This window comes from Setaria italica, chromosome III (assembly GCF_000263155.2).
Source record: "Setaria italica strain Yugu1 chromosome III, Setaria_italica_v2.0, whole genome shotgun sequence".
NCBI lineage: Eukaryota > Viridiplantae > Streptophyta > Magnoliopsida > Poales > Poaceae > Setaria > Setaria italica.
This window is the reverse complement of record NC_028452.1, coordinates 10,712,023-10,737,594: the sequence shown is the minus strand read 5'-3', so window position 1 is coordinate 10,737,594 and position 25,572 is coordinate 10,712,023. Positions and strand designations below refer to the sequence as shown.

Sequence of the window (25,572 nt, the reverse complement as noted above, 5' to 3'; positions counted from 1 at the left end):
GTGGATGTAATCCTGCAGGGACTTGTGGGCTCCTGCTTGCAATTCTTGAGGTCCTAGGAGTTCCCGGGACGGATGTACGTCCCCTGGAAGTTCCTGACAAAGACCTTCTTGAGGTCCGCTCAGCCGTGGATGCTGTCGGGTGGGAGAAATTCGAGCCATTCCCAAACGAACTCCCCTACGCAGATGGGGAGGTACTGGAATCATCATCCGCTCCACCAACTTGGCAGGTAAGCCGGAAGTCTTCGAGCCATACATCGGGGTTCGTCTCCCCAGTGTACTTGGCGATGTTGGTGGGCGGTCTCCCCAGTGTACCTGGTCGGAGGTGTCGGTCGGTGGCCGGATCAAGGTCTCGGCCTGGCGTCACATATCTGGACCGGCCCAGGCGTGCATTGTCGATGTGCCTCTTGTTGGGCCAAGCGTTGTGGAAAGGCGGTTCCATTGGGGACACCGGGTCTATGGACCCGTCAGTTGTCAACTACAAAATTTTAGATCTCGTCGAGCTCTACAACTTTAATATAAAGTTTATTTTCATCTGATATCGTACTCATTCACATATACTTATACATTAACATATACTCACGCATGTACTCATTTATTTATTATATACTTATATATATTTAGATCTCGTTGAGTGTTACAACTTTCTTATAGAGCTTCTCTATAACAGAAAGCGTTTGAAAATTTTAAAATTTGTAGATTTCAAAACTAAAGAACTTATAATAATATTTTGAAGTAATAAATAATCTCAAATGAAAAACATGCCAACTTCAAAGTGTCTGGTTTCATCGACCTCTATAATTTTGATATAGAGCTTCTCTATAGTCGAAGTCATTTGAAAATTCAAAAAAATATATTTCAAAACTAGAGACTTTATATTGATATTTTGAAGTATTAAACAATCTCAAATAGAAAACTTATCAACTCCAAAGTTTTAGATCTACAAGTTTGATCTAGAGCTTATGTATAGCCGAAGTCATTTGAAACTTAGTTTTAGATTTCAAAACTAGAGAACTTATAATGATATTTTGAAGTACTAAACAATCTCAAATGAAAAACTTTTGAACTACAAAGTTTTAGCTCTCGTCAAGCTATACAATTTTGATAGAAGTTTGTCTTCATCCAAGATCATATGAAAAAGTTATAAATTTATTTTCACGGGACCATTTCTAGGGGCGGGCCACGTTATCACCCGCCCCTGGAAATCATTTTCTGGAGCGGGTGATACTGTCACCCGTCCTGAAAATAGATGCTATTTTCAAGGGCGGGGCGGGGCGTCCCATGGTCCGCGCCTGCAAATGGTTCTCTAGGGGCGAGCCGGATGCTACAGTAATGCTCCCGTTTTGTAGGTGTGGGTGGCAATTTCACCCGCCCCTAGATAAAACAGGGCACCCCTACAAATTGTTTTTGTAGTAGTGACTAACGCACTAATGAGATCCGTTTAGCGCGACTCCTTCTGACTTTAGGTTCACCTACTTTGACATTGCAGTAAGGAGCTAGTTCGAGAATCAAGACGAAAATGAATCGATCGGGAGCCGATGAATCTACTTTTTTTTTTCTCACATGCTCCGAGTTTTTTGCACCGTCGGTGTTAGCGTAGTGTATTCGTAGCTCAAAAAATCCTAGATATGGAGCTAGAAGTACGTTTAGAACATTTGAATCATTTTATGTACTGTTTAAATCTAATTATTTAAGCTATTTTAATTTAACCTATAAACATCATATCCAACTAGGATCCCGGAACTGCAACTGTTGCAAACAGACCCGTATCCTCAATTAGAGCTAGTGGCATCGGGGCTGGCCCGGCCGGGTGGCCGCGGAGGATTGGAATTCCCCAGCCCAAAGTCTTCGGCGACGGCGACATTGCTTGTCTCCCTCCCTCTATCAAGCCTTTCCCTCCTCTCGCTGGAACACGCATCGATACGAGTAGAATCCACGTTCGCGACGGGTCGTCGCACGTCGTTGGTGATGGCACGCACCACGCATGTGCTGCGGAGAACGCATTGGTGTCGCGAATGTGCCGCCATCGTCTCGTCCATCAGTTACTTGGCTTTTGCACTTGTGCATGAATGCAGTAGCCGCCTGAACTCTGAGCAATGAGCATCCTGCGCATCCATTCAGGCAAAAGCGTTGGGTCTTCGTTCGTCGCCCGGCCAGAACGGAGCATCAAATCAAGCATGCACGCATGTGGAGAAGGAAGGTTGCTCTCGCTGCTGCTGCCTGCTGGTGGTGGGAGCTACGAACGCGCGCTGCGTCATTGTCGATGGGAGGGACGACGAGACCAAAGGAGGCGCTAGGGCTACTACCAAAAGCTGTCACGTGGAGGCCACCCGGGCATCTCGTCACCACCCGCGAAACGAGGGGGGCCGAGCCGAGGGCGCGCGCTGCCCTTTTTGACCGTGCCACTCTGTATAACGTACGCGCGCCTTTGGCTCCATCATCCTGGCACGGGAATGATGGTGATGATGATCGTGTCAGTACTTGCTTTTTGAGCCCAAGTGAGGTCAATTCGCTTTTTACATAAGTTTTATATGATCCCTGTGATTACAGCAATAATGTTCAATAGATGGACATCAAGTGCGTACATGCCTCTAGCTCCTAAACTATGATCGGGTTGTTTGCAAATTTTGCATTTTGATAGCGGAGTTAACAATTTGTAGAGAGTGTGTTATGAGTCCGTGGGTGTAGTAGTAGTTTTCTTGGTCACCAGAGCATGGAGCCCAACCGTTTACACACGGGCCTTTGGGGTCCAACACTAAAAGGAGCATTCTACTGGGCCTCCTGTATTGCATCTACTTTTATTAGAGAAAGTCCTTTTTAGTGTCTACTAGAGCCAGATACTAGCACAAAGCATACAAAAAAATTATACAAAGATATGGAGGTTTTTTTTTTTGGTAAAAGCAATTGTGATGAGGACCACCAACATCAGACAAGAAGCTAGTACGCTCTTTGTTTTCGCATAATTATACGTTGATTCAATGGCGAGTGCTGAGGTTGTCTATACTTGCCTGCTGCTGTGACCTACACCATTCGATGATTTGCTCATTCCATCATCTTCTCCCTCGTTGATTGGTGTCAGGACCATTAAGCTCTTCTGTATCATCATGTGATGATGTCTCAGTCTCAACATTATAGGAGTGAGCAGTATATTTCCTTCCGATCCATTATATTGGAAGTTCTGGAACCAATGCAAGTGTATGTAGCACGGTTCGTGCGGCTTTCTATTTGGACAAAAGTCCGAGAAGGGCATGATCATAAATGAGAACAGAACAATAAGGACACGTTCAGTTATAAGTTGGTGCGCCGTCCATATGGAATTGAAACAGCTACTTACCGAATTTTAGAGGCACAAAGCTGGGCTGCGGCTTAAACGTCCAGATGGAGTATTCATCTTGCAAAATCACTATTCTAGCATATGCATTAGAATGTAATCTTGTGAATAGTCGTGAGATCTATATAGATGGGGTGTTGTGGATGATGTTGTGTAATAGCGCCTTGATTCGGCTAGATTATTAATGCAACGAGGCAGAAAAATCGTCTCGCGTTTCGGTTTGGTTCTTTAGTAGCTTGAGCTAGATTGGGTAACATTCCAACTTATCGTGAGCTAGCTGGCAAGAGTATCATTAACAGATCCAATGACTTTTACAAGATTTAGGAGGTGAAATAACCCATTTAACATAAAGATAACAGATTGAATGACTTAAAACGTATAGCCCCAACTCAAAAATCATTGTAAGACAAGCGATTGCACTCATGTAGACCACTAGCATAAGATTACAGTAGATACAAATAGAACATATTTGAAACATATACATTATGTCTCATTTTATCTCGCGCCTCATTAATATTACAGAAATGCAAAGAAAATTAAAAACAGAAACATGACGATGAGCTATATCATAGTTTAAAGCAATTAGTACATACTAGCTTTCGTGGTTTAGTTCAGCTACAATTGAAAAAACTATAACAGCTTGGATTTAGGCGTAATTTGTGGTATGAGATAGAAATCTAGAGGCGAGAAGGTGAGAGTTTAGTAATCTCTTATTTGTTTGGTGAAGTTTTAGTGAGATAGAGAATGAAATTTTAGAAAGATAGATGCATCACAACCATCAGTTCTTGTTCACAAAACCCACAAACCAAATAAAGGATACAAATATCTGTTAAAACTTCTCATCTTATTTTTCATCAGAGGTGATGGAAAAAAAAACTCTAGTTTGGCTTAACCTACGAAAACAAAGAAAACTCACCACCTCTAGCTTACACATTGTCACTCTTAAACCAACGTGGTAGATCACCTGCAACATGACATTTCTTTTTTGTTACGTATCTTTCCGCCGATCCATCCGCACCCACTTGCTACTCTTAAAATTGAGTAAATAGAAATACACGTCGCCTGTTTTAAACATGTACTAATTATACATTTAATTTTTTAAATTATATAGTTTTTAAAGTAACAAATTAAAAATAGTTTTCGTGATCTAATTTGGCTATTATCCGGGGAAAAAACGGTTCTCGTGTGCCCACCTATTCTGTGTTTTGACTCAACCCACGCAGCCATGCAGGTGAAGCGAACTCACCGTCTTGCTAGCCTAGACACACGGGCCGCGCTGGCCGCATCACGCATCAGCGGGGTCGCACGGGTTTTCTTTCCGTTTTTTCTTTCTCCTCGCCACTTCCTTCAGGCTTCAGTCCTCCCCCTCCCCACAGCGCTCTCTCGCTCTCTCACGCGCGCACACACACACGCGGGCGTGTTTGGAAACAGCCTACGCAGGGCAAAGTTTGCTCACCAAATCGAAGTTCTCCAGCACCAAATCGAGCTCCTTTGCCGCCGAATCGAGCTCTTCCACCACCAAATCGACCTCCGCACTCGCCGGATCTCCCACCACCAAATCGGCGCTAAACGGACCCCAGTTTCTCTCGGCCTTCCTTTCCTAGCGGCGACGACAGGGCGAGCGCCGCCGCCCTCGCCCAGTTCTTCGTCGGGTGCTTCGCCGGCGACGAGCATCCGACAGGTATACCCGCCCATTCCCTTCCCCTTCCAGCTGTGCGAAATCTAACACCCAAAGCCCTGATGTGTGCTATTTGCATTCGGATCTGACCATGTACTTCACCTACTAACTTCGATCTTTTGCAAAAATTATGGGTGTACACAGTCCTGCACTGGGTCCGCTCCTGAACTCAGGTGGGATCCGGAGAAATCTGGGAATACTTTTCAGGAGCATGTGATCCTGAGCAACGGTGGGTACAGTCAGAAATGTCTTCCGTTGGGAGCAGCAGTGGCACCAGGGCGACGAATGGTGCCGCTGCCATCAGTGCTGCCGCGACGGCAGCAGGTTCGGCCGACGCCAGATTCCACTCCCAACTACTACAGCAGGACAGGGTACATACACTACGCGATTTCTTTGTTCCATGGGCGCATGAAATCGGATTCGTGCTTTAGCTGCAGCTTTTGCCTCGCATGCTTTAGATGTGTGAGTGAGGACTGGAATTTCTAGCAGGCCTTGACGGCCTAGATTGGCACAGCCTTTGCGTACTTAGTACGAATCGTACTGCCCAGTAGTTGGTTAGAGCTTGAAACTGGGGCATCTTTACCACCAATAATTAGGCTTCAGTACTGCATGCTTGCTTGCTTCTGTTGGATATTTTTGTTCAATTGACTTTTGTTTTTGCTGCTGATGTTGAAATGCACGCACTTGGCACTCCTAATTTATTCTTTTCAGTTCCAGAACACTGTCTTGCTCTTGCAATAGTATTTATTCCTGCAGATAATCTATATACTACAGAATTGTTGATTTTAGGAACCCTGGATACTCGAACACATTGTTTACAGTTGAAGTCAGTTGCAAAATAGCTTGTTCCTGTTGTATGATAAAAATCCTTTTCCACTTGAAGGCCTTCAGATTTTTGTGAAACAGCATTTCTTATGCTTTATTGTAGCACTGCCCTTTATGTTTACTTATTATTATACAATTTCCCTTTCCATAATTATAGGTAAAAATGGCTCTTTTTTATGTGCAGACAGAGATCACTGATCCTTTGAAATTTCATTGCTGAGCTAGTACCCATACATTTTATTTCTGTTTCTAGCAACAGTATCGTGCTTGGACTAATATGTGCTTCCGTACTATAAACAGCGGAGCAGATGGGCTGGCTGCTTTTCAGGCCTATCATGTTTTGGACTGCAGAAGGGTGGGAAGAGAATAGTTCCAGCAGCACGTTCTGATGGGAACGGATCAACTACTCGTGGGAATGGTGTCCAATCTGGTGCCAATTCGAACCAAAATGTGCCTTTGAATCTATCTCTTCTGGCTCCTCCATCATCACCAGCATCCTTCTCAAACTCAGCACTTGCTTCGACTGCTCAGTCACCAAATTGCTTCCTGTCAGTATCTGCAAACTCGCCTGGTGGTCCGACATCTAATATGTTTGCTGTTGGGCCATATGCTAATGAACCTCAACTTGTCTCGCCACCTGTCTTCTCAACTTACACAACTGAGCCATCTACAGCACCATTGACCCCACCACCTGAACTAGCTCATGCAACTACTCCTTCCTCTCCAGATGTTCCATATGCTCGATTTCTTTCTTCTTCTATGGATATCAAAACTGCCAGCAAGGAGCATAACATGTCTTTCTTATCAACAACCTATTCTGGTGGTTCAGGACTCCAGGCATCTTACCCACTTTACCCTGAAAGCCCTTGTAGCAGCCTCATATCACCTGCTTCAGCAACCCCGAGGACTGGTCTCTCCTCACCAATACCTGAGCAAGAGGTTCCTACTGCCCATTGGAAGACCTCTAGGTCAGCCTGTGACACACCATACTTCAGGGCTTCACCCATTCCTGAGCAAGAAGCCACTGCGCAGTGGAAGACGTCTAGATCGGCTTGTGACACACCATATGCCAGGACCTCACCAGCCAATATTTTCGGGTTGGATTCATCTACCCCGAGAAACTACATGTTAGATAGCAACTTCTTTCGGCCAGCAGCATCTGCTCAATTCTACTTGGACCAGGCTCAGCAGACATTTCCACATAACAGCGGGAGAGTTAGTGTCTCCAGGGAGAAGCAAGATGCTGATGAAATTGAAGCTTACAGAGCCTCATTTGGGTTTAGTGCAGATGAAATCGTCCAAACTCAGTCTTATGTGGAGATACCAGATGCGCTTGACGAGTCATTCAGTATATCACCATTTGGAAACATTGCTCCTGCTACTGAGATCTGCGCATTTAATGATCTGCCTAATGAGGCTCAGAAGGTGGATAAATCATTTGTCTATGTGAAAGATGGCACAAGTCCAAAGAAATCAGCAAACCAGCTCTCCATTGATTCTCCAAATAAAGTGCTGCATTTGGACATATTCAAAGGTAAATAACTTACTATTTGTTTCAACCATTCAGTTGTATATGGGCATAGCAGGATCAAACTGTAGATATTTCTTGCTACTACACCAAATAATTATCTGCTGACTTGAAACGCTACTTTGTAAGCTGAACTCCATGTCTTTTATCAGCCACACCAGATTTTGATATGAACAGATTTGTAATTCCCTTGCTAATGTCATGTTTCATCAAGTGCTTATTGTGTTTCTATCCTCACATTGCAGGAACAAAAGGAGGTCATCAGTGTGAGCATGAGGGTATTGTGAAAGATAGCCATCCTTTCAGAAAGGCAACTGATGAAATATTGCTAAAACCCATAGAAGTAAGGAAGAAATCTCCTCCTGGCCATTCGTGCTCGGATGCAGAAATCGAGTACAGAAGGGCAAGGAGTTTGAGGGATGCCAACGGCGTTTTATCGCGGCGCAGTGCATTGGCAAGACAGCTGCACTAATAAGTTACTAGTATGCAGGATAATTCCATAGTTCATGTAGCCTAGTGTCATCGAATGTGAGCTGTTGTTAGAAGTAATCTGTAGGCGAAGAGTAGCCTTTTGTCGTATCTGGGGATTATATTGCCAGATTGTTCACTCTGGATATGTGATGGTGAGCTTGTACTCTGTTTGAACTCCAAGATCCTCCTTTGTAGACACTCTAATCATCCGCATGAGCAGTGAAATGGAAGGGCGTTGGCACATTACAGGGCTTGTGTTTTGGTGTCCCTGATTTGGGTTGTGTTCTGATGTGGCTTGTATTTGAAATTTGCAGCCTGCTGGTTGGACATATTTATGGTGTTGCTATATCTGTGCAAATTGCTATCTGCTAACAAATCCCATAACGAAGAAGGATATTGTTCCAGAAGATGCATATATACTGAATATATCTTTTGGTCATCTCATGACTTGGATATTGAAGTCTGAAAATTCACTTGCAGCATCTTTCCTGAGCGTATACTAGATGTTCATGTTATATAAAATGTCCATCTTCAGAATTCTTTAGTGTGGTGTCCAGTTTTGCTTGTTCCCTGGATTTGCCCTGTAGGATGCTCTGCCTGCCCTAGAGGCTAACTGTCAAAAATATACCAGGTGTTATTTTTGTGTTACCTTCAGTAAAGAATTGATTGTTCCTGCCTTCCTTGGTTGTTTGAAAAAGGTTGGGGCTGCATTGTTTTAGAAGAATATGGGGAGATTCGCCCTCGAAAGTCTTTTTGGGAGAGAGATTCTGGATGCTCTGAAAAATGTTTCCTCAAGCGTATCCTCCTTGATTGAAAATGAATATAATTTGTTTGATCGCTGACATAAAAACAGGCAATTCACTGGTAACTCGTTTACCTCTGAAAGTTCAAGCTATTGGTCGTCCATTTAACTTTTTGTGGAAAGTGCTCAAGAAGAGCATTTCGAGCAAGGATAGCTTAAGAGGTTGGAACGAAGATGGGAGGTGTCAAATAAAGTGATTAAGAAAATAAGGGCTTGGTTAGGGTGGTTATGATGTGATGACTAGTATGAACTATGAGACGTTTGTGCTTGCTTTAGAATTTTTCTCTTTAGTCATTCCATTATGGTAGGCAAGGGTTAGCTGCAGTTTCATAAAGTAGCATGTCTGCTTAGATGCTGATGACTAAAATAGTATCCATTTCCATATCCTCTCAGAAATGATCTTTTATTGTTTTGTAAGCACTGCGATTTGTAATTATGGAAGTCATACGATTTTTGCCCCATTTTCCATGTCCCAGAAATAAAGTTCAACTGAACAAGGTGCTACTAGGGAAATACAATCTTTCCCCCGAAACAGACAAGCACAAATCTCACAGGCCTTGAGGGTCAGTTCATGAGTTTTGATCTTATGACTATTTCTTGTAAGCATGCCAAGACTTCATTGGCATGGCCTCATGCACCAAAACTTCCTCTGAGTTAGTTTAGACAACCTCAGAATCCCCCAATTCCAAATGTCATGATGCTTTGGACATCTGTGCTATGTACAAATTTTCTTCCAAAGGCTTCCTGGCAGCATGATCCATCTATCCTCACCCCTATATCAGCTAGTGTCTAGCTATTGGGCTTCTTGTTCCACCCAAATTATCAAGGTAAGAAAACCTCTTGGTTGCAATTGATGAGATCTTTGTCAGCTTTGGACCGTTAGCGCCCTCCTTGCCATGGTCCCGTGGGCCCACTAAGTCGAACAGCGTCGCTGTAACTGGTTCCATTCTCCTCAACTTCTCTACCTCGGCCTTAGCATCTGAGACAACCTTATCTGTGTCGTCTGAAGTTAAACTGAGGATTCTCATTGAATCCACGTTCTTTGGATCTTGAGCAGCCAAGTCGGCGTTGAGAACATCTTCGATTCGAGACATAACTGTGAAAGCTAAGCTCTCGAGAGTCCTAGAGTAACTCTCCAAAATGGCAAGGCCAACATCCTGAAAAGATTTAGAGGGGACATATGCAAGGTATCAGGTATGTGAGTACACAAAGCACTGTAGCATATCTGTAAAGGGCAATGGGAATTGTGAATGCTTTCTGTACCCTGTTGCATTGGATTTTGCTTATATCTAGAGTTGATTGAGCAATGCCAGGAAATCGGTGCTTGATAAGGAGAAAAACGTTCTCTGCCCTCCCTTCAAACATTCCCCTCTTCTCGTGACTGACCCCATGTCCCCACGACAATTTGCTGTCCTTGTGGGTCATTTTCTTCTGCCAGATGACTACTGAGGCTTCAACTCGGTTCTTCAGATCAACAATATTGTGTTCATCAGACAAGTCTACAGAACTTAAAAGTTCTTCAGGGTCAAAATAATCGTCAGTTATAAGTTTGTACATTGAATCTCCAAGGGTGGACTTCCCATTCTAGCAGACAACAACAAAAGGTGGTAGAGTTATATTGTTAGAATTGTCGTAAAAAGAATACGGCAAGCATTAGCAGTCTGGTCTTATGGATCACCTTTGGTAGGGACTCCATGTATGATTCTGGAACCTCCATTTCCATAAGAATATTAGCATTGATGGCCATTGCTGCCTTCAGCACTTGTGCAACAAGATCCTTCTGGTGCTGAAGCCATTTCCTGTATGCATCTGACAGACCATTAGGAGGGACCCTAACAGTTGGGAGCCACCATTTGTCATCCTGCCTCGGCATATTGCCCTTCTCCGATTCGTCTGCATCTTTCGACACATACCAGAACTCCTGCTTGTCGTTGAAACTATCAAGATATTCCTGTTCCACGAGAGAAATTTGCAATGCCAAAAGTTAGCACCTCAGATATCCTTCTGATTGGTTCAGTAGAAGATCAAGATGAGCAGGCCCATGCTTACAAGGAGCATTGCATCGAGCTTGCGCAATGCAGGGATGTTCATTTGTAGATCTTGACGCTGCTGGGTTACCATAATCTGTTTTACAGGAAGACGGGTCAATTCAAGGCAGTTGAGTTGAAGCAATGGTATGTACCATTGGATAATTGAATTTGTGACAGTGAAGCTGAATAGTACAACAAGAGGCACTGAAATTGGGAATTTCTTACTTCCATGCAGGTCCCGTTCTCGGACACCTGCTGCGAAGGAACAAATTCGACAATGTGATCGGCGACTGACAAAAGCCAGTCGATCTCCTTCGTCCACCGCGCTTTCTGGTCGGCCGCCATCGGCTGCAGACGGCGCTGCTCACCAAACACGGAAGCTGAAAAAGATGTCATCACGAGAAAGAACGCCAGGTTAATCAGGGTTTACCCGCAAGATTAGTGATGGCTCAGATTAAAAGTACGAATCAGAAACCACGGACGGCCCAGATTGTGGAATCGCGGGAGGAAAGAAAATGATTTTTCGAAAATAATAGGGAAACAATAGGATCCGTGAAAGAGAGAATGGATTACCAGCAAGATTAGTGATGGCGTTCGAGAGGGCAAGAGCAGAGGACACCCCCTTGCCGGTGCCGGACATGTCCTCTCCGAGCAGCAGCTTGGAGAACTTCTCCTTCACCATCTCCGCATCTGCAGCCCATCAAACTCAAATCATTTCCCCAGAAGATCGCAAAACAAGCGCCGATAGTCCAGGAGCAATGGTCACCTGAGGGCGGGCCCTCATGCCGGACCGGCCTGGGCGGCACCGCGGGCGACGACGAGCTCCCGGCCGCCGCCTTATCCGACGGCCCCCCGGCCAGCGGTGGGGGAAGGTCAACCGACAGCCGGCTCCCCTTGGACCCACAGCTCCTCGACAGATTCCGCCTGGCGGAAGGCGCCGGCGGCGGCGGCCCCTCCATGGGGCAGGTGTCCGTGCCCTCCGTGGCCAGCGACAATCGCGACGACGACGAGGAGGAGGACGCCGACCTCCGCCGCCTGAACGAGAACCTATCGAGGCCGTGGCCGATCTTCTGGAACGGCCGGGCCATCACGGGCGCATGGCTGGCGCGCGCGCGCGCGCTCTACAGCACCACCCGCGATGTCAACGTGGAAGCCTTTCTTGGCAGAGAGAGAGAGGGGACGGTGGCTGGCTAGATTTCAGGGGGGCGAGGAGGGGGGCGTTGCGATCTGCTGGCGGGCTGCGGTGGCTCGCTGTTCGTGGGTGGCAGGCGGAGCAGAAATTGTTGGGTTCCTGTCCGTCCCTTTTCCCTCCCGCAGCTTGGAAAACGGCAACGTTTCCAGCATGCGGCGCGAGGCTTTTTCTATCGTGCGCGGCCGCCGGGCTCCGGTTGGCTGGCTGACCCGCCAAATATAAGAACATGCACGCCTTAATTTGGAAGCACGGCTCGCGAAATCTTCCGCTGCTCGTGCCGATAATGTCACGAGCCGTGCAAGGCGGCGTTGGCGACTTGGCGTTGGCCTCCCGTCGTCCTGCTCCCGCGTGGCGTGCCTTGCCCCGTCTCGTGGATGGAAAGAGTACGGCGGAATAAATATGCAGATGTTTCACCGCGGTTCGTATTGCGGTTACATTTGAAGAGCGTTAAAAGCATCAGTTAAAACTTAAAAGAATGGTAGGTTCAGTGAAGGGTTTCCTTCCTCGGCCACGAGCAGGTAAATTCCAAGCCACAACCCAGCAGAAGTAAACAGGATAGTTTAAGGTCTCGTTTAGCAGGGTTGTAGCTATTTTGACTTCAGCTGTTGCCTCTCAAGTGAAATAGCTTTTTTTTTACTTTGGCTGGTCAGGTTGAAAAAACGTTCGGCAAAACAACTTCTGCTAGATGTTTAAAATGGATAACTTCTGCTAGATGTTTAAAATGGATAGAAAGAGTAAATGTTCGTAATACCTTTTTTCTTTTCTCTTTTTCTTCTTTTATTTTTCTTTTCCCTTCCCATTCTTTTTTCTCTTTACTTCCCATTCTCTCTCCTTTATCCCATCTCTACTCTGCCTTATCACTTCTCCGTCGCCTCCACCCACCCCGTCTCCCTACGCCCGCGCCACCAGGCACCTCCCTGAGGGGGCGTTTGGTTACTTTTGCTTATTTTTAGCACGTGTCACATCGAATGTGTAGATACTAATTAGGAGTATTAAACGTAGACTATTAACAAAACCCATTACATAAGTGGAGGCTAAACAGCGAGACGAATCTATTAAACCTAATTAAGCCTAATTATTCCATCATTAGCAAATATTTACCGTAGCAACACATTGTCAAATCATGAACTAATTAGGCTTAATAGATTCGTCTCGCTGTTTAGCCTCCACTTATGTAATGGGTTTTGTAAATAGTATACATTTAATACTTCTAATTAGTATCTAAACATTCGATACGACGGGTGCTAAAAATAAGCAGGGGAACCAAACCAGGCCTGAGTTGCCGTTGCTCTCCGCCTCCCTCCCCCACCTCTTTCTTCCAAGGACATGGATGTCAAGACATGATGAGGAGCCGCGGGAAGCCACTTTTTCCGACTCCCTCCCAGTCGAATAGCTTCAATCAGCACGATTCGTGGAGCTTCTCTGCGAAACCGTTCACCATCTCGTCATAGCCATTCGCCATCTCGTCGTCGTTTGGCAGAGCTCCAACTTCAGCTGGTGGAGAAACCGAAGCTAAAACCCTCCCAAACCAAACCTGAATATGCGCTGCACTTCGCACGAATTACAACTCGCAAGCAAAGCGAACATCAAACCACGAAGCCTTCAAAGTTCCGACATTGCACGCCACAAGTAGCAAGAAGGGTCCTCTAAAAACAGCAAGAGGCAAGGCAACTTCTCATAAAAAAAACCTCCGGCGGGCAATCTCGTGCATTTTATTATTATTTTTTCGCATGCCCTGCTACGGCCCATTAGCCACTCGGCGAGAAGGCCCAATTAAAACAACCACCACGAAAAATATCGTGGATGGAGAAAAAAACTGGGTTACGCTTACGCCGCCGAGCGAGGAGGGAGCGTGATGGCCAGGGAAGGTGACCTCGCGGACTCTCGAATCGGACGGATTGGAGCTCGATTGGGGACCAAATCGGATGATGGAAAAAATCGGGTGGCGAGGAGCTCCAGAACACTCATCCGTCGCGGCCCGAGCCGTACTTGAGCCCGAACTCCCGGAAGCCGATCTCCATGTCGGCGGCGGCGACGAGCAGCTCGGCCGCCTGCGCCGGCTGCAGGATCTCCACCGCGCGCTTCATCGTGCGCAGCCGCAGCGCGTCCGCCCTGTCCAGCACTGCCCTGAGCCGGCGCACCAGCCCGCGCACGTCCAGCTCGGTTTCCCCCGACGGCGACGGCGCCGCCGCCACCACCACGCCGTGGCCCTCCTGCACCTGCGCCATCTCCCGCGACAGCGCGTCCTCCTCCGCCACCATGCGCCGCTGCAGCTCGTCGACCTGCGCCAGCTGCGCCGGGCTGAGGTCGCCCAGGTTCCCCGACCGCACGCCCAGGAGGAGGTCCGGCAGCTGCGCCTCGAACCGGCGGCCGGACTCCGTGTAGAGCAGGTGGACCAGCGTGGTGGGGCGCCACCCGGCGAGCCAGTACGCGGCGCCGCGCTCCGCGGGGCTGGCCCACGGCGCCGACAGCGTCCACACCGGGTCCAGCTCCGCGCGCGCCGCGCAGTAGGACTCCAGGTGGGCCACGAAGCGGCCCACCAGTGCCTCCAGCTGGGCCGGATCGTCGGACCAGCGGGCCGAGCTGAGGTCGCGGCGAAGCGAGCGCAGCCCGCGGAACCAGAGATGGAACCGCTGGGTCGCGGCCTCCAGCTCCATTCCTTCCCCAAACGGGGTCACAGGCAGCACCGCGCACGCGGCGCGGCGGGCGGGAGCCGGGAGGTGGTATGTGTCAAGTGTCAACGGCCACGCGTGGGCGGTGGGATTTATAGGGTGCGGCCGCGCCATCGGAGCCGTGGAGCGGAGGCGAACGGACGGCTGCGGGCGCGCGCCGGCCGGGCGTATGAGGTGGCGAAAGGTGGCGCGCATGCAGGAGCCCATGTGTGCCCAGAGCACTGGCTGTCTGGTTCTGGGCGGCGACGCCGTCACGCCGGGCAGGCGGGGCGGGTGGTTCCGAGTGACATGTGGCCCGACGTGCCAGTGGGTCTATGGGTGTGGTGACGCACCGCTTGGTTGGCGCCGCCCACCCAATAGATGGAGCACTAGAAACTGGAGTTGAATTTTCTCGGGAAAACGGATGCTTACAGCCTTACAACCTACTCGATCCTGCAGGCACATCTGGTCACCGGTCGCTGCCTTCTTCTCAGGCGAGTGCGAGTCCCCGTTCACGGCCGCCCACGCTCGCTTACTTGCCGTCGCCGGAGAAACGCTCTCAGCTGACCAGTCGTCATTTGCTCGTTCTCGAGAGGACATCAAGGAAGGAAGAGTGTTCGCTTCACTGCGTGACGCGAGCTGACGGACTAGCTGGCCGGTAGACGATTATCAGTTCATCACCACAGCGGAAGTTTGGGCCATTTGAGGCGAAAAGTTTTGGGTTGGATTCCATTCCATCTGGCTGGCTGCAGACGTTCTGCATGGGGGCGGCACTCATGTGTTCCACTGTTCACTCAGCTGTGCTGGAAACAGGAGAGTGTTCTAGGCGGCCTGATCTTGGATTATAATAGCTGGCCAGAGAAAGACAATGCGGATAGTGTCGTCTGCTAGTGCCCCCAAGGTCAGATTTCTACTTTCCGGCATCAATCATGGAGTTTTTTATGTGCCGGGCTGCCGGCGATGGCGGGCGGCGTGGCCTTTAGAAGCTCTCTTTGGCCTGCCTGGCCAGGGACAAATACCTCGAGCATAACACTGAGAGTGCTGGTCTGACTTTGCTATGCTAATATATGCTGGCAAAACACTAGCTACGGCTATGCTAGCACATTTTTTCTGATGCCTGATGGCACCTTCAGAATTCAGACACATGATGCAAGGAAAGGCACTGCCAAGCATCCACGAGGATAACTATTTCTACAATTTTACATTTACACCAGGTGGCATGTCACAGCAGTTGACGTGCTGGATGCATGCACAACGGTTGCTTAGAACGTAGAAGTATGCACAGCGTGAGCCTGCAGGGTGTTTTCTTCAGAAAGCATCGGATGGATAGCATCCCTTCTCGCCAATGATTAGCTTCCTTCCGCGGTCGAAAGAACCTCCAGCTCTGCCCACCAGAGCGGAGACAGTCTCGGCGTCGCAGCCACTGGCGAGATGCCTATGGCTTCCCTCAGCCTGGCAGTGATCTCCCTCATGCTCGGTCTGTTCATCGGGTCACTCTGGATGCAAGCGTGGATCACCTTGCCGATGACTACTAGCTCTTCTTCCTTATGATCCTTCAGTGTAGGATCAAGCAGAGAGACCATGCTCCGGTCACCGTTGTTTATGCACTCCAGAGCCTAGGAAGGAGAAACACAGCATCATTTGATTTTTCAAGATGATCTCTTTTTTTTTCAGTTAACAGGATGTTCCTTCGTTAATATCATTACCAAGCTGACGAGTGAGCGCTCGCGTGCAGGTTCAGGAAGCTTCCCCGAGATGATCTCAAGCAGTATAACACCAAAGCTATATACGTTCCCTGCTAGGGCAGCAGACACTTGTTCATGGTGACGGTCAAGCTCACCATTTGTCGGCGATTTCCCTTTGGAAATCACTTCGTGCCAAACGCTCATGTCAACGATCTGCAGAAAGCACTCAGGTTGGATCAAGTTGATAGATAGTTACTTCACTTTGATGCTAAACAGCTCAACATGCGCTGATGCTGGATCGATCTGGTAAAGTGCAGGGTCTAAAAATTTCAAAATGGAAATAAGGCTTAGGTTATAGGACTAGGAGTATGCACCTTTGCAGCACCATCTTCAGAGAGCAGTATGGAACTGGACTGCAGGTCAGGGTGCACCACTGGAGGGTTGAGCTCATGCATGTGTTGGATGCAGTATGCTAGTCCCATAATAATCCGCATCCTACCTCGCCAACCAATGTGCTCAAAATCCTCACCTGCAAAAAAAAAACCGAAAGTGTTAATTAATTGTGAACAATATTTAGAAAACTACCCTGCTCAGTAGATGAATTAGCAAGAACAATTTTTATATACCATGAAGACTCTCATAAAGTGTCCCATTCGGTGCGTATTCAAGCACCATCATCCTGGTGAAAGGTTCCTCCTCCTCACAAAAGCCAAGCATATTGATGAAGTTTTTGTGGTTTATCCGCGACAGTGAATCTATCTGCTCATCCATCAAAGAAATCGGGTAAAATGTAAAATTTTCATGCTAATACGCGATACACAAATGAGTAAGTTGTTCGTTTAATTGCCAAAATGTGGATAACCTTTTTCCTGAAGCAGCTCTCTGAATGCTGTGACCACTCCTTGCTTGATGTAATCGTAGTGGATACCACAGCGATCTCAACACCAGATGATAAAGTCCCCTTGTAGACAGTGTAGTGTGGATAACTTGCTACAATGTTGCTGAAGTCCTCACAGGCACGTTCCAGCTCTGACAGCTGTAGTTTTGGTACTCCTGAAGCACATTCAGAGCAACAGAGTTAACTGCAAATAAGCAGCAGCTCAAGTGCAAGTTAAAAAAAAAGGTAAAGTGCTCAGAAGTAAAATCAAACAGCAAAGTGCCAGGTGAACCTTCTAACTGGATAACGGAAAGTCCAGAGAATCAACAGAGCAACCGAAAATATTATTCTTTTGTATTTTTTGGCAAGAAGTACAGAGATGTAAAATATTGTTGAGCACATGTATGAACTTGTAGCAAATAAAGCAGTACCTGTGACAAATGCCTTCTGCAGCTGGCCACTGAGTCCTGTTTTCCAAGGGCCTATGGTTGCAACCGCACTCTTGCGACATGGCAACACCCAGCAAGCTAGTCCCGTAAGCAACAGCAGGCCGACCGCGGGAAGAACAATCCAGTACAACCACCTCATGGATTTCGACAAATCATGGAACTTAGACGCGCGAGGTCGATGAGGCACCGCTGCAGGCGGCGGCGCTACCTTCTTGGGATCATTCCCCCCTTTTCGACTACTGGATGCCGGAAACGAGCCGCTTCCGTGAGAAGGAACGCGAGGAGCAATTGACACGGGAATATAATGTTCCGAACGCGCAGCAAGATTGGTTTCCTGGAGCAGTCTCCGGTGGCTGGCTTGCGCCGCCGGCAGATACACGGAGGAGGAGCCGCCCATGGCAGAGACAGAGTGGAGGGTCAACACGGCAAGCACGAAAGAAGTCGATGCATCCATCGTCGGCGTGCCCAAAATCACATCAGGTGGTGATCAGACAACCCTCTATGCGATCTCCCTGAAAAATTTCAGAACCACCGGAGTCGTCAGACACTTACATCGCCGATGAACAGCTGAAGAACGTGGATGAGAAGAGGAACAGGGGCGGGTGGAGGAGGACTTACAGTGTGAAGAGGATCAAGACGAGAAAGGATAATTGGAGTTGTTTGGTTTGGTGGCAGTAGTAGTTGGAGGAACCGGAAACACACTTTTCTTCTTTTTCGAAGGAAATAATGGGGAAGAAAACAAGCAGTATACTAAAGAGAAACGGGTGAAGTTTCGTTGCTCATTGCAGCGTCACCTCTTTTTGTCAAAGATCGGTTCAATAACTGGGGCTGGGAATAACTCTCTTTCCATGGAACAGTTCAGCTCCACGCACTGGCAGTAGCTCCTTGTCGGGTAGCGGCCACGTACGCTGGCCATGGCGTCAATCGCCGGCGCCCAAAGTTTCAACGCGTAGCGTTTTTAATCGCAGCCGCGCTGCCCGCGGTGGTACTAGGCTATACCAGCAAGGCAGCCACGCGAACCTAAATGCGTACGAACGGGTCCAGAACACGCGTCCGCCGCTTGCCCGAAACAAAGACTGCAGCGTGACGTGCAAACCCACGACGGAAACTGTCCGGGACAAGGCGCCGCCGCGACGACCTTGGGAGCCGGCCGGACTCCAAAAACGATCGGTTCCAAGCGGTTTTCGCGATGCCGGAGGCCGCGCCGAGCGCGACGACCCGCCGGCATGACTCTGCGTCTGGAGATCGGATACGCGCGCCGCGGGCGGGAGGAAACAGAGGCATGGACCGGCTGGTTCTGAATTGTAGCCGTTGCGGTTGGTCCCCAGGCACGAGCTGTCGTCGATTCCGGCAGGCGGAGGCGCGGAGCCGCTTGTCGCGGCGAGGAACGCGAGCCAGCCCAACAGGACAGGCGCCTCTGTGGATTGCAACGGCCAGCCTCTTGACTGACTCGCTGGACGGCGACCGCTTACCTGCAGCCGAATCGGTCTTCCGTCTATCCATTGCTGTGTATCGCCGTTGTTGGTAAAGCCAGCCCGTAGCCCGTTACTAGTTTGGCATATCCTGAGCGTCACAGTATGAAATCCAAGGGAAAAAGACAGAGCCGCAAGGAGGAGGAAGGGTTCAATGGCTTGTGCTGGAAGGGGCACTGACTAGTGACAGAACGTTAAGGTTAGATAAGTACGTAGTGGGTGTAATTACTCGTCAATGACAGCGACAAACGCGAGTCGTTGACTTGGAGCATTGCTATCTCTGCAGGTTAGTAGTAGTATTGCGTGCTAAAAGATATCAAGCGATGGATACCTGCCCTGCGCTACCAATTCACAAGTAGGAAGAGTTCAGAACTCATGCTATCAGAATACTGAAGTAATAGCTCGTTCATTAGCGAAGTCATTTCTCTGAACACGCATCGAGATCGAGGGTAGGCATTATTCGGAAGCTATAGGCTATGGCTAAACCAAGTACTACCTGCTGATACAGCACTCATGGACCAACAAGAAGTAGTCACAGTGGAGTTAGGAAGTAGCCCTGCATACATAGAATGAAGGAACTGCACAAACTTTACTGACGAGAGAAAAAAAAATGCAGAGATACCGAGTACCGCTCCAAGAGCCATCTGTGCTGCCGCTGCTTCTTTTTGAGAGGGGTTGGGGTGTTCACTTGTGAGTTGTGACTGACTTGATGCAAACAAGCATCAGCCCATTCCTGGCGTGTGGCCGCGAGACATCCCATCCGTGGCGTCGTCACAGACGCGGACGCAAAGTGCCGCAGGCAGTGGCAAATCTGATTCTTCCAGAAAAATCAAAAAAGAAAAAGAAAAAATCAACAAAAGAAAGTGGGGAAGGAAGTGGCGAATCAAGGATATCACAGGCCCAGCCCAAACAGAGCCCACAGAGACAGAGGGAGAGAGATGATGCGCAGAGTAGGAGGCCGTCGCCGTCGTCCTCGTCACACACATGCCGCTGCCGCCTTGCTTATCTCTCCCCACACCCGGTTCTGGCGTTCTGCTGTCCGGTCGCCGGACATGCTCCAACGTGTTGTATTTTGTAGACTTTTAGTAGTCAACCTTTGTTAAATCCACGCTAAATTTAGCCGGCCTTCTGCTGCAATTTGAAGCAAGCAAATCTCCTGAAGATGGCGTCCAAAGCCTCTCGTTGTCTGATTCTCACACTGCACTGCACACGCTATTGCTCATCTGAACGTTTCCAGACACGATGCCTACCTGGAATGGCCAAAATCTTACCCCTTGGTGGCCAATCCGTGCTGCCCACCTCTGCAATTTGGAATCCGACAGCCCGTCGACGACTAAGAGGGTGTTTGGATGGGAGGTACTGCTAAATTTTAGGAGGGTCACATCGGATGTTCGGACGCTAATTAGAAGGACTAAACATGAGATAATTATAAAACTAACTGCAGAACCCTATACTAATTCGCGAGACGAATCTATTGAGCCTAATTAATCTATCATTAGCAAATGATTACTGTAACACCACATTATCAAATCATGGACTAATTAGACTTAATAGATTCGTCTCGCGAATTAGACTCCATCCGTGTAATTAGTTTTGTAATTAAACTATATTTAATACTTCTAATTAGTATTCAAAATGACAAACATCCCTAAAACGCGGCAGCGCAGCGTAGGAAGTGGACAGAAACGGAGTGTGCTCGTACCCAAACCCACCCGCCAAAGGCCAAACCAAATCCGTAGCCGATCTTCTAGAAACCGTCGGGCGCAGCAATAAAGGAGCGCGCTACAGGAGCGCTAGATCCGCATTCCGCAGGCACGAGCGGATTTATTTTTCCTATCCGAGCGGCGCCACACGGGGGTTCTCCTTCGAGCAATCTCCGCTCGGCCCTGTGCCGCCACCACTGACGAGGGCACAGGGAAGGGAAGTGGGGGAAGAGGAGGTGGTGCGCAGCGTGCGGAATGGCGGCGGCGTCGCTTGTATCTAGGGGGGTGCAGGTGAGGCGGGAGGGGGTGGCGGCGGCGGAGGAGGAGGACAGGTGGGCGCGGCTGCTGCCGGAGCTGGTGGCGGAGGTGGTGCGGCGCGTGGAGGCGTCCGGTGGGGAGCGGTGGCCGGCGCGGAAGGACGTGGTGTCCTGCGCCTCCGTCTGCAGGCGGTGGCGCGACGTCGCCGTGACGGTCCTGCGGCCGCTGCCCGAGTCCGGGAAGATCACGTTCCCGGCCTCGCTCAAGCAGGTGAGGAGCCCGCCGGGAGCTGCGTGAACCATCGATTCGCTGGGTGTTTTGGTCAATATACGGCTGATTTTGTATCTGGGCTGCCGCATTAGAGCTGTAGAAATGCCAGTTTTGTGGAGGATTTTGGGAGATAGGATTTGGGCATTGCCACCATGGCTACGAACTGTTAAAATGCTGTTTTAGGAATCTAGAATAATCCTTATATTTAGTTCAGGTGCTAATGTTTCGGCTTAGGCGCTAAATAATTTGATAGTGTATGGAGAACTTTATGTTCTTAGAGCATCTCCAGCAGTCTCCCAATAAATGTTTCCCAATAATTAGTTAATAGGGATATTCTAATATCACTTTCACCATTATTGGGAGAGTTGCTTTTGCAGTCTCCCAATAATCTCATCCCAATCCAACTACCGTATTGGGAGAGTCACAACTCCTCCTTTATTTAGGGAGAGTTGGGGTAACTTATTGCGTTGTTCCAATAATTATTGGGAAAAGGGAAAGTTACAGGGAGACTGTTGGAGCACTACTTTCTTATCAACTCTTTGGATTGGGGAAAGGGAGACTGTTGGAGATGCTCTGATATGCTCTGATGTCCCAAAATCTGAATATATGGCACTAGTTTTACTTGTGCTTGTAGTCCATTTTTGGGTTTGAGCATCTTAAGCTAATTTTTGCTGAAGGTTTAAAAGAGTAGGTTCAGGTATCTAGTCTAGTTTTTTTTTGGCAATTCTATAGCTAAAACTGATCCTTTTTTCCTCCATTCCTTGGATTTAGTTCAGGTGCTAATGTTTCAGCTTAGGCGCTAAATAATTTGATAGTATATGTGTTTGAAGAACTTTATGTTTTTATATGTTCTGATGTCCCAACATCCAAATATATGGCACTAATTTTACTTGTCATTTAGTTTTATGAACTGTCTATTAGGGCTGTGGCTGTCTAGTTTTGAGTTCATAATTTTGTTCCAGACACGCCAAAGGCTTGTAGTCTTTTTTTGGGTTTGAGCAGCTTAGCACAAATTTAGCTGTGCTACTTTTTGTTGAAGGTTTAGAAGAGTGGGTTCAGGTATCTAGTCTAGTTTTTTTCAGCACCTCCATAGCTAAAACTGATCCATTTTTCATTCATTCCTTGTGATTTGGACAGCCAGGGCCAAAAGACTTCCCGATCCAGTGCTTCATCAATCGAAACAAGAAGAACTCTACGTTTTATCTCTACCTTGGATTTACAAACAGTAAGTTCATATGAGATCACACGGCTCTGCCCCTCATACCTTGCTGTATTATTCATATTCGTCTTAGTGGTGAACTTCAGTCTTAAATAACACTTTGGCAGGCAGTGTGAATAAAATGGTTTGTTGTGAGTTTCCATTTTTTTCCCTTTCATCTTTGCTATTCGCTTTGGTCAATGTGTTCAGAGCTCGTCTTCACTGAATGCTGTGTTTGAATTGCTTTTACATATTTGTCCACAATTCAAAGCTCATCTTTACTGAATATTGTGTTTGAATTGCTTTTACATGTTTGTCCACAATTCAGAACTGAATGTTATGTGTTATTTCGGTGTAATGCTTGATAGAGCACACTAAAGGATTTTTTATTAGCACAAGCTCATAGTGTGGACAAAAGATTTACATACCTTTTTTTTAGGGCAAGATTTACATACCTTGGACATGCCTTCTGATAGAACGCAAGAGGAGATTGTGTGCATAAGCTAGTGACAAAAGTTTACATGGATCACTGGAATAGTTTACTCAGTGCATGCTTGTTTAAACATTATTCATGTTAGTTTACATTGCTATTCTTTCATTATTTTATTGTCCACTAAGCTTTTTTTTATGACAAAATGTTTACTAATTTTTAATTTTTGAAGATCTGACATCCACCACGGGTAAAGGGAAGTTTCTCATGGCTGCTAAAAGGGTTAGACGGGGTGCTCACACAGAGTACATTATTTCTCTTGATGCTGATGATCTGTCACAAGGAAACAGTGCATATGTGGGAAAGTTGAGGTACTTCCATGCAATGCATGGTTTGCTTATACCTTTTAGTATATCTTGGACGCATTGCTTTGCTGACAGATAGGGTTCAACTTTAAAATTCATGAGTTTTAATTGACAATTGACAATACCTGCTACAATAATACATGATCTATGAAGTTCTTTTCATATTTACGCTGGGCTATTGTACATGAGCGTGAGCATTTGAGCCAGTACTTGACATAAGATTGATTTAACTTTTCCATTACTTTTTCTTTAATCAAGAAAACAACTATAATACCTGGATATAGACTGTCCATGTTGTCTCTTATATTTCTTTAATAAAAACACAAGGTCTTATTGTCTTGCTTCGTTCCTCTTGATCTTGTGGATTGGAACTCTGCATGTTAACAATCTCTTGAAATTTTAAGTTAGCAGTCATGTTGCAGTACATTACTCCACTCGCCATTTGATTTCTTGATTCAGACAATTTGGACAAGTGACTGTTTTGTCAGTCATGTGTTTGTGCTGTAAGCTTTGAGGTATTGACATAACTGCACTCCTGCACCTATTTCAGGTCTGATTTTTGGGGAACAAACTTCAAAATATATGACAGCCAGCCACCCTATGATGGTGCAAAGGCGTCAAGCACTCGATCTATTCGCTGCTTTGGAAGCAGGCGAATCAGCCCCCAAGTATTGTCAGGCAACTTTGACGTTGGACAGGTTTCCTACAAATACAACCTGCTCAAATCCAGAGGGCCTAGGAGGATGTGTTGCACCATGGAGTGTCCCTCAGTTCAAGAAACCTGGGAGAATTCCCTCGAGGTGAAGTCTCTAAGGCGTACGGGTACCACTGTCCTTAGAAACAAAGCTCCACGGTGGCACGAGCACTTGCAATGCTGGTGCTTGAACTTCCATGGGCGAGTGACAGTTGCATCAGTTAAGAATTTCCAGCTGGTGGCTACAGCCGATCCGACCCATCCTGATAGTGCGGGGGATGATGAAACCGTTCTCCTGCAGTTTGGTAAGGTTGATACTGATATCTTCACTATGGATTATTGGCGGCCTCTCTCAGCATTCCAGGCGTTCGCCATCTGCCTTAGCAGCTTTGGGACGAAGCTAGCTTGTGAGTAACCTTGTTCTTTAGTTCTTCATGTCACAGTATTTGCGCACTTCAGCAGTTGAGTCTGCCAATGCTCTTCTCCGTGCTGTTACCATGGCTTTCTGAGTTGTTAAGAGTTAGCTTTCCTTCAGGTTAAGGAATAGTTTCTGCGTCCTGTGCAAGAACTGTACACGTTCATTTCTCTGAGATGGAAAAGTATGTAGGCTTAGCTAGTGCTGAGAAATGAAAAGAAAAGGGCCTCTTGTATATATGCACTTAGACTGAGGAGCTACAGTTTTCTCTCTTCCTTTGAGAGCCACCATTTTATATATTGTTGTAAACTTGATTATGCAGTTTTGAGTAATACCATCATGGTGATTGGTGATCAAAATTCAATGAATTTGTGTCATCTGTAGTTTGCACAGAGAAAATCTGATTGGTGATCCAAATATAACAGATGGTTTCGCAGTAGCGAAGGAATATAACTGCAGTATCGAGCCCTCTAAAACGACCTGAAAATTCCGAGTCCGACCATAGTGCTCGCCTACAGTGCCAGGCGAAGTCGCTGATGCTATCATCTAAATTCGCCTGCAGAGCCGCTTAAGGCAATAGGCCATTCAGCTGCAACCTTCTACGTTAACGGAACCTCTGCTTGCCTTGGCGACGTCAGCCTCCAGTGTCTCCATCTGCTGCTCAAGCAGCCTCAGCCTCTGATTCATGCGATCCAGCCTCTTCGTCACAGACTCATCTGCCAAAAGGACGTAAGAATCGGTCAGTTTCTCTTACTGAACACCGGAAAATGGTAACAGCCGAAGCAGACGAGTTCAGTTCAGCGTACCGAGCTGCGTGATGAACTGTGAGACGGTCACCCCCTGACCGTTTTTAGCAGCGCCCGCCGTCCCGGTGTTGGGTTCACGCGACTTGGATGACGATCCGCCTCTCCTCCTCCCAAGCATATCTTCAGTCTAGCTGCTGCTCCTACTTCTACAAGCTGCAGGTCTCAAGCAGCTCACTGAGGTGTGACTGGTGCAACGACCAACGAGGCTCACAGTGTGCTTATATATGTGTGGCTGGATGTACTTGATCTTTCGACATGCCCCATAATTGGATGCATCAAGCATCGGGTGGATTTCATGCTGTGGTCTAACGATTTCACTGATCGAGCTTGCTCCAGTCAAATGTTGGGGGTCAGAGTCAGACCCGGCGACTTGGACCGGAACCCTGGCCACCAGTTACGATGACCAGGGGGGAGTTCACTTCACTGGCTCGTGACTTGTGAGAGT

General features: G+C 47.5%; 5 protein-coding genes and 1 long non-coding RNA gene across 6 annotated transcripts; 2 read left to right on the top strand and 4 right to left on the bottom strand.

Annotated features, from left to right (window-relative positions):
* The first annotated feature begins 4,632 nt into the window (after positions 1 to 4,632).
* On the top strand, positions 4,633 to 8,083 carry LOC101784820 (uncharacterized protein At1g76660). Its single transcript, XM_004961188.4, has 4 exons — positions 4,633 to 5,009; positions 5,151 to 5,377; positions 6,132 to 7,365; positions 7,605 to 8,083. Exons 2-4 carry the CDS (start codon positions 5,252 to 5,254, stop codon positions 7,829 to 7,831), a joined length of 1,587 nt encoding a protein of 528 aa, XP_004961245.1. The 5' UTR covers positions 4,633 to 5,009; positions 5,151 to 5,251; the 3' UTR covers positions 7,832 to 8,083.
* A 982-nt stretch (positions 8,084 to 9,065) lies between these two features.
* On the bottom strand, positions 9,066 to 12,033 carry LOC101784413 (rho guanine nucleotide exchange factor 8). Its single transcript, XM_004961187.3, has 7 exons — positions 11,429 to 12,033; positions 11,236 to 11,352; positions 10,888 to 11,042; positions 10,682 to 10,756; positions 10,311 to 10,583; positions 9,896 to 10,216; positions 9,066 to 9,789 (listed from the first exon to the last, which is right to left on the bottom strand). The coding sequence occupies exons 1-7, from the start codon at positions 11,748 to 11,750 to the stop codon at positions 9,415 to 9,417; spliced, it is 1,638 nt and encodes a 545-aa protein (XP_004961244.1). The 5' UTR covers positions 11,751 to 12,033; the 3' UTR covers positions 9,066 to 9,414.
* Positions 12,034 to 13,532: 1,499 nt separating this feature from the next.
* Positions 13,533 to 15,392, bottom strand: LOC101784001 (transcription factor TGA9-like). Its single transcript, XM_004961186.4, has one exon. It carries the CDS (start codon positions 14,731 to 14,733, stop codon positions 13,819 to 13,821), a length of 915 nt encoding a protein of 304 aa, XP_004961243.2. The 5' UTR covers positions 14,734 to 15,392; the 3' UTR covers positions 13,533 to 13,818.
* Positions 15,393 to 15,573: 181 nt separating this feature from the next.
* On the bottom strand, positions 15,574 to 18,427 carry LOC101783604 (protein MALE DISCOVERER 2). Its single transcript, XM_004961185.4, has 7 exons — positions 18,135 to 18,427; positions 17,499 to 18,028; positions 17,053 to 17,243; positions 16,817 to 16,949; positions 16,565 to 16,719; positions 16,212 to 16,403; positions 15,574 to 16,121 (listed from the first exon to the last, which is right to left on the bottom strand). The coding sequence occupies exons 2-7, from the start codon at positions 17,968 to 17,970 to the stop codon at positions 15,855 to 15,857; spliced, it is 1,410 nt and encodes a 469-aa protein (XP_004961242.1). The 5' UTR covers positions 17,971 to 18,028; positions 18,135 to 18,427; the 3' UTR covers positions 15,574 to 15,854.
* A 2,313-nt stretch (positions 18,428 to 20,740) lies between these two features.
* On the top strand, positions 20,741 to 24,680 carry LOC101782791 (tubby-like F-box protein 10). Its single transcript, XM_004961183.3, has 4 exons — positions 20,741 to 21,219; positions 22,357 to 22,444; positions 23,080 to 23,218; positions 23,763 to 24,680. Exons 1-4 carry the CDS (start codon positions 20,947 to 20,949, stop codon positions 24,319 to 24,321), a joined length of 1,059 nt encoding a protein of 352 aa, XP_004961240.1. The 5' UTR covers positions 20,741 to 20,946; the 3' UTR covers positions 24,322 to 24,680.
* On the bottom strand, positions 24,681 to 25,450 carry LOC111256707. The gene is made up of 2 exons (XR_002676948.1): positions 25,128 to 25,450; positions 24,681 to 25,037 (listed from the first exon to the last, which is right to left on the bottom strand). It is a non-coding gene; the product is annotated as an uncharacterized LOC111256707 (long non-coding RNA).
* Between the last annotated feature and the right edge of the window lie 122 nt (positions 25,451 to 25,572).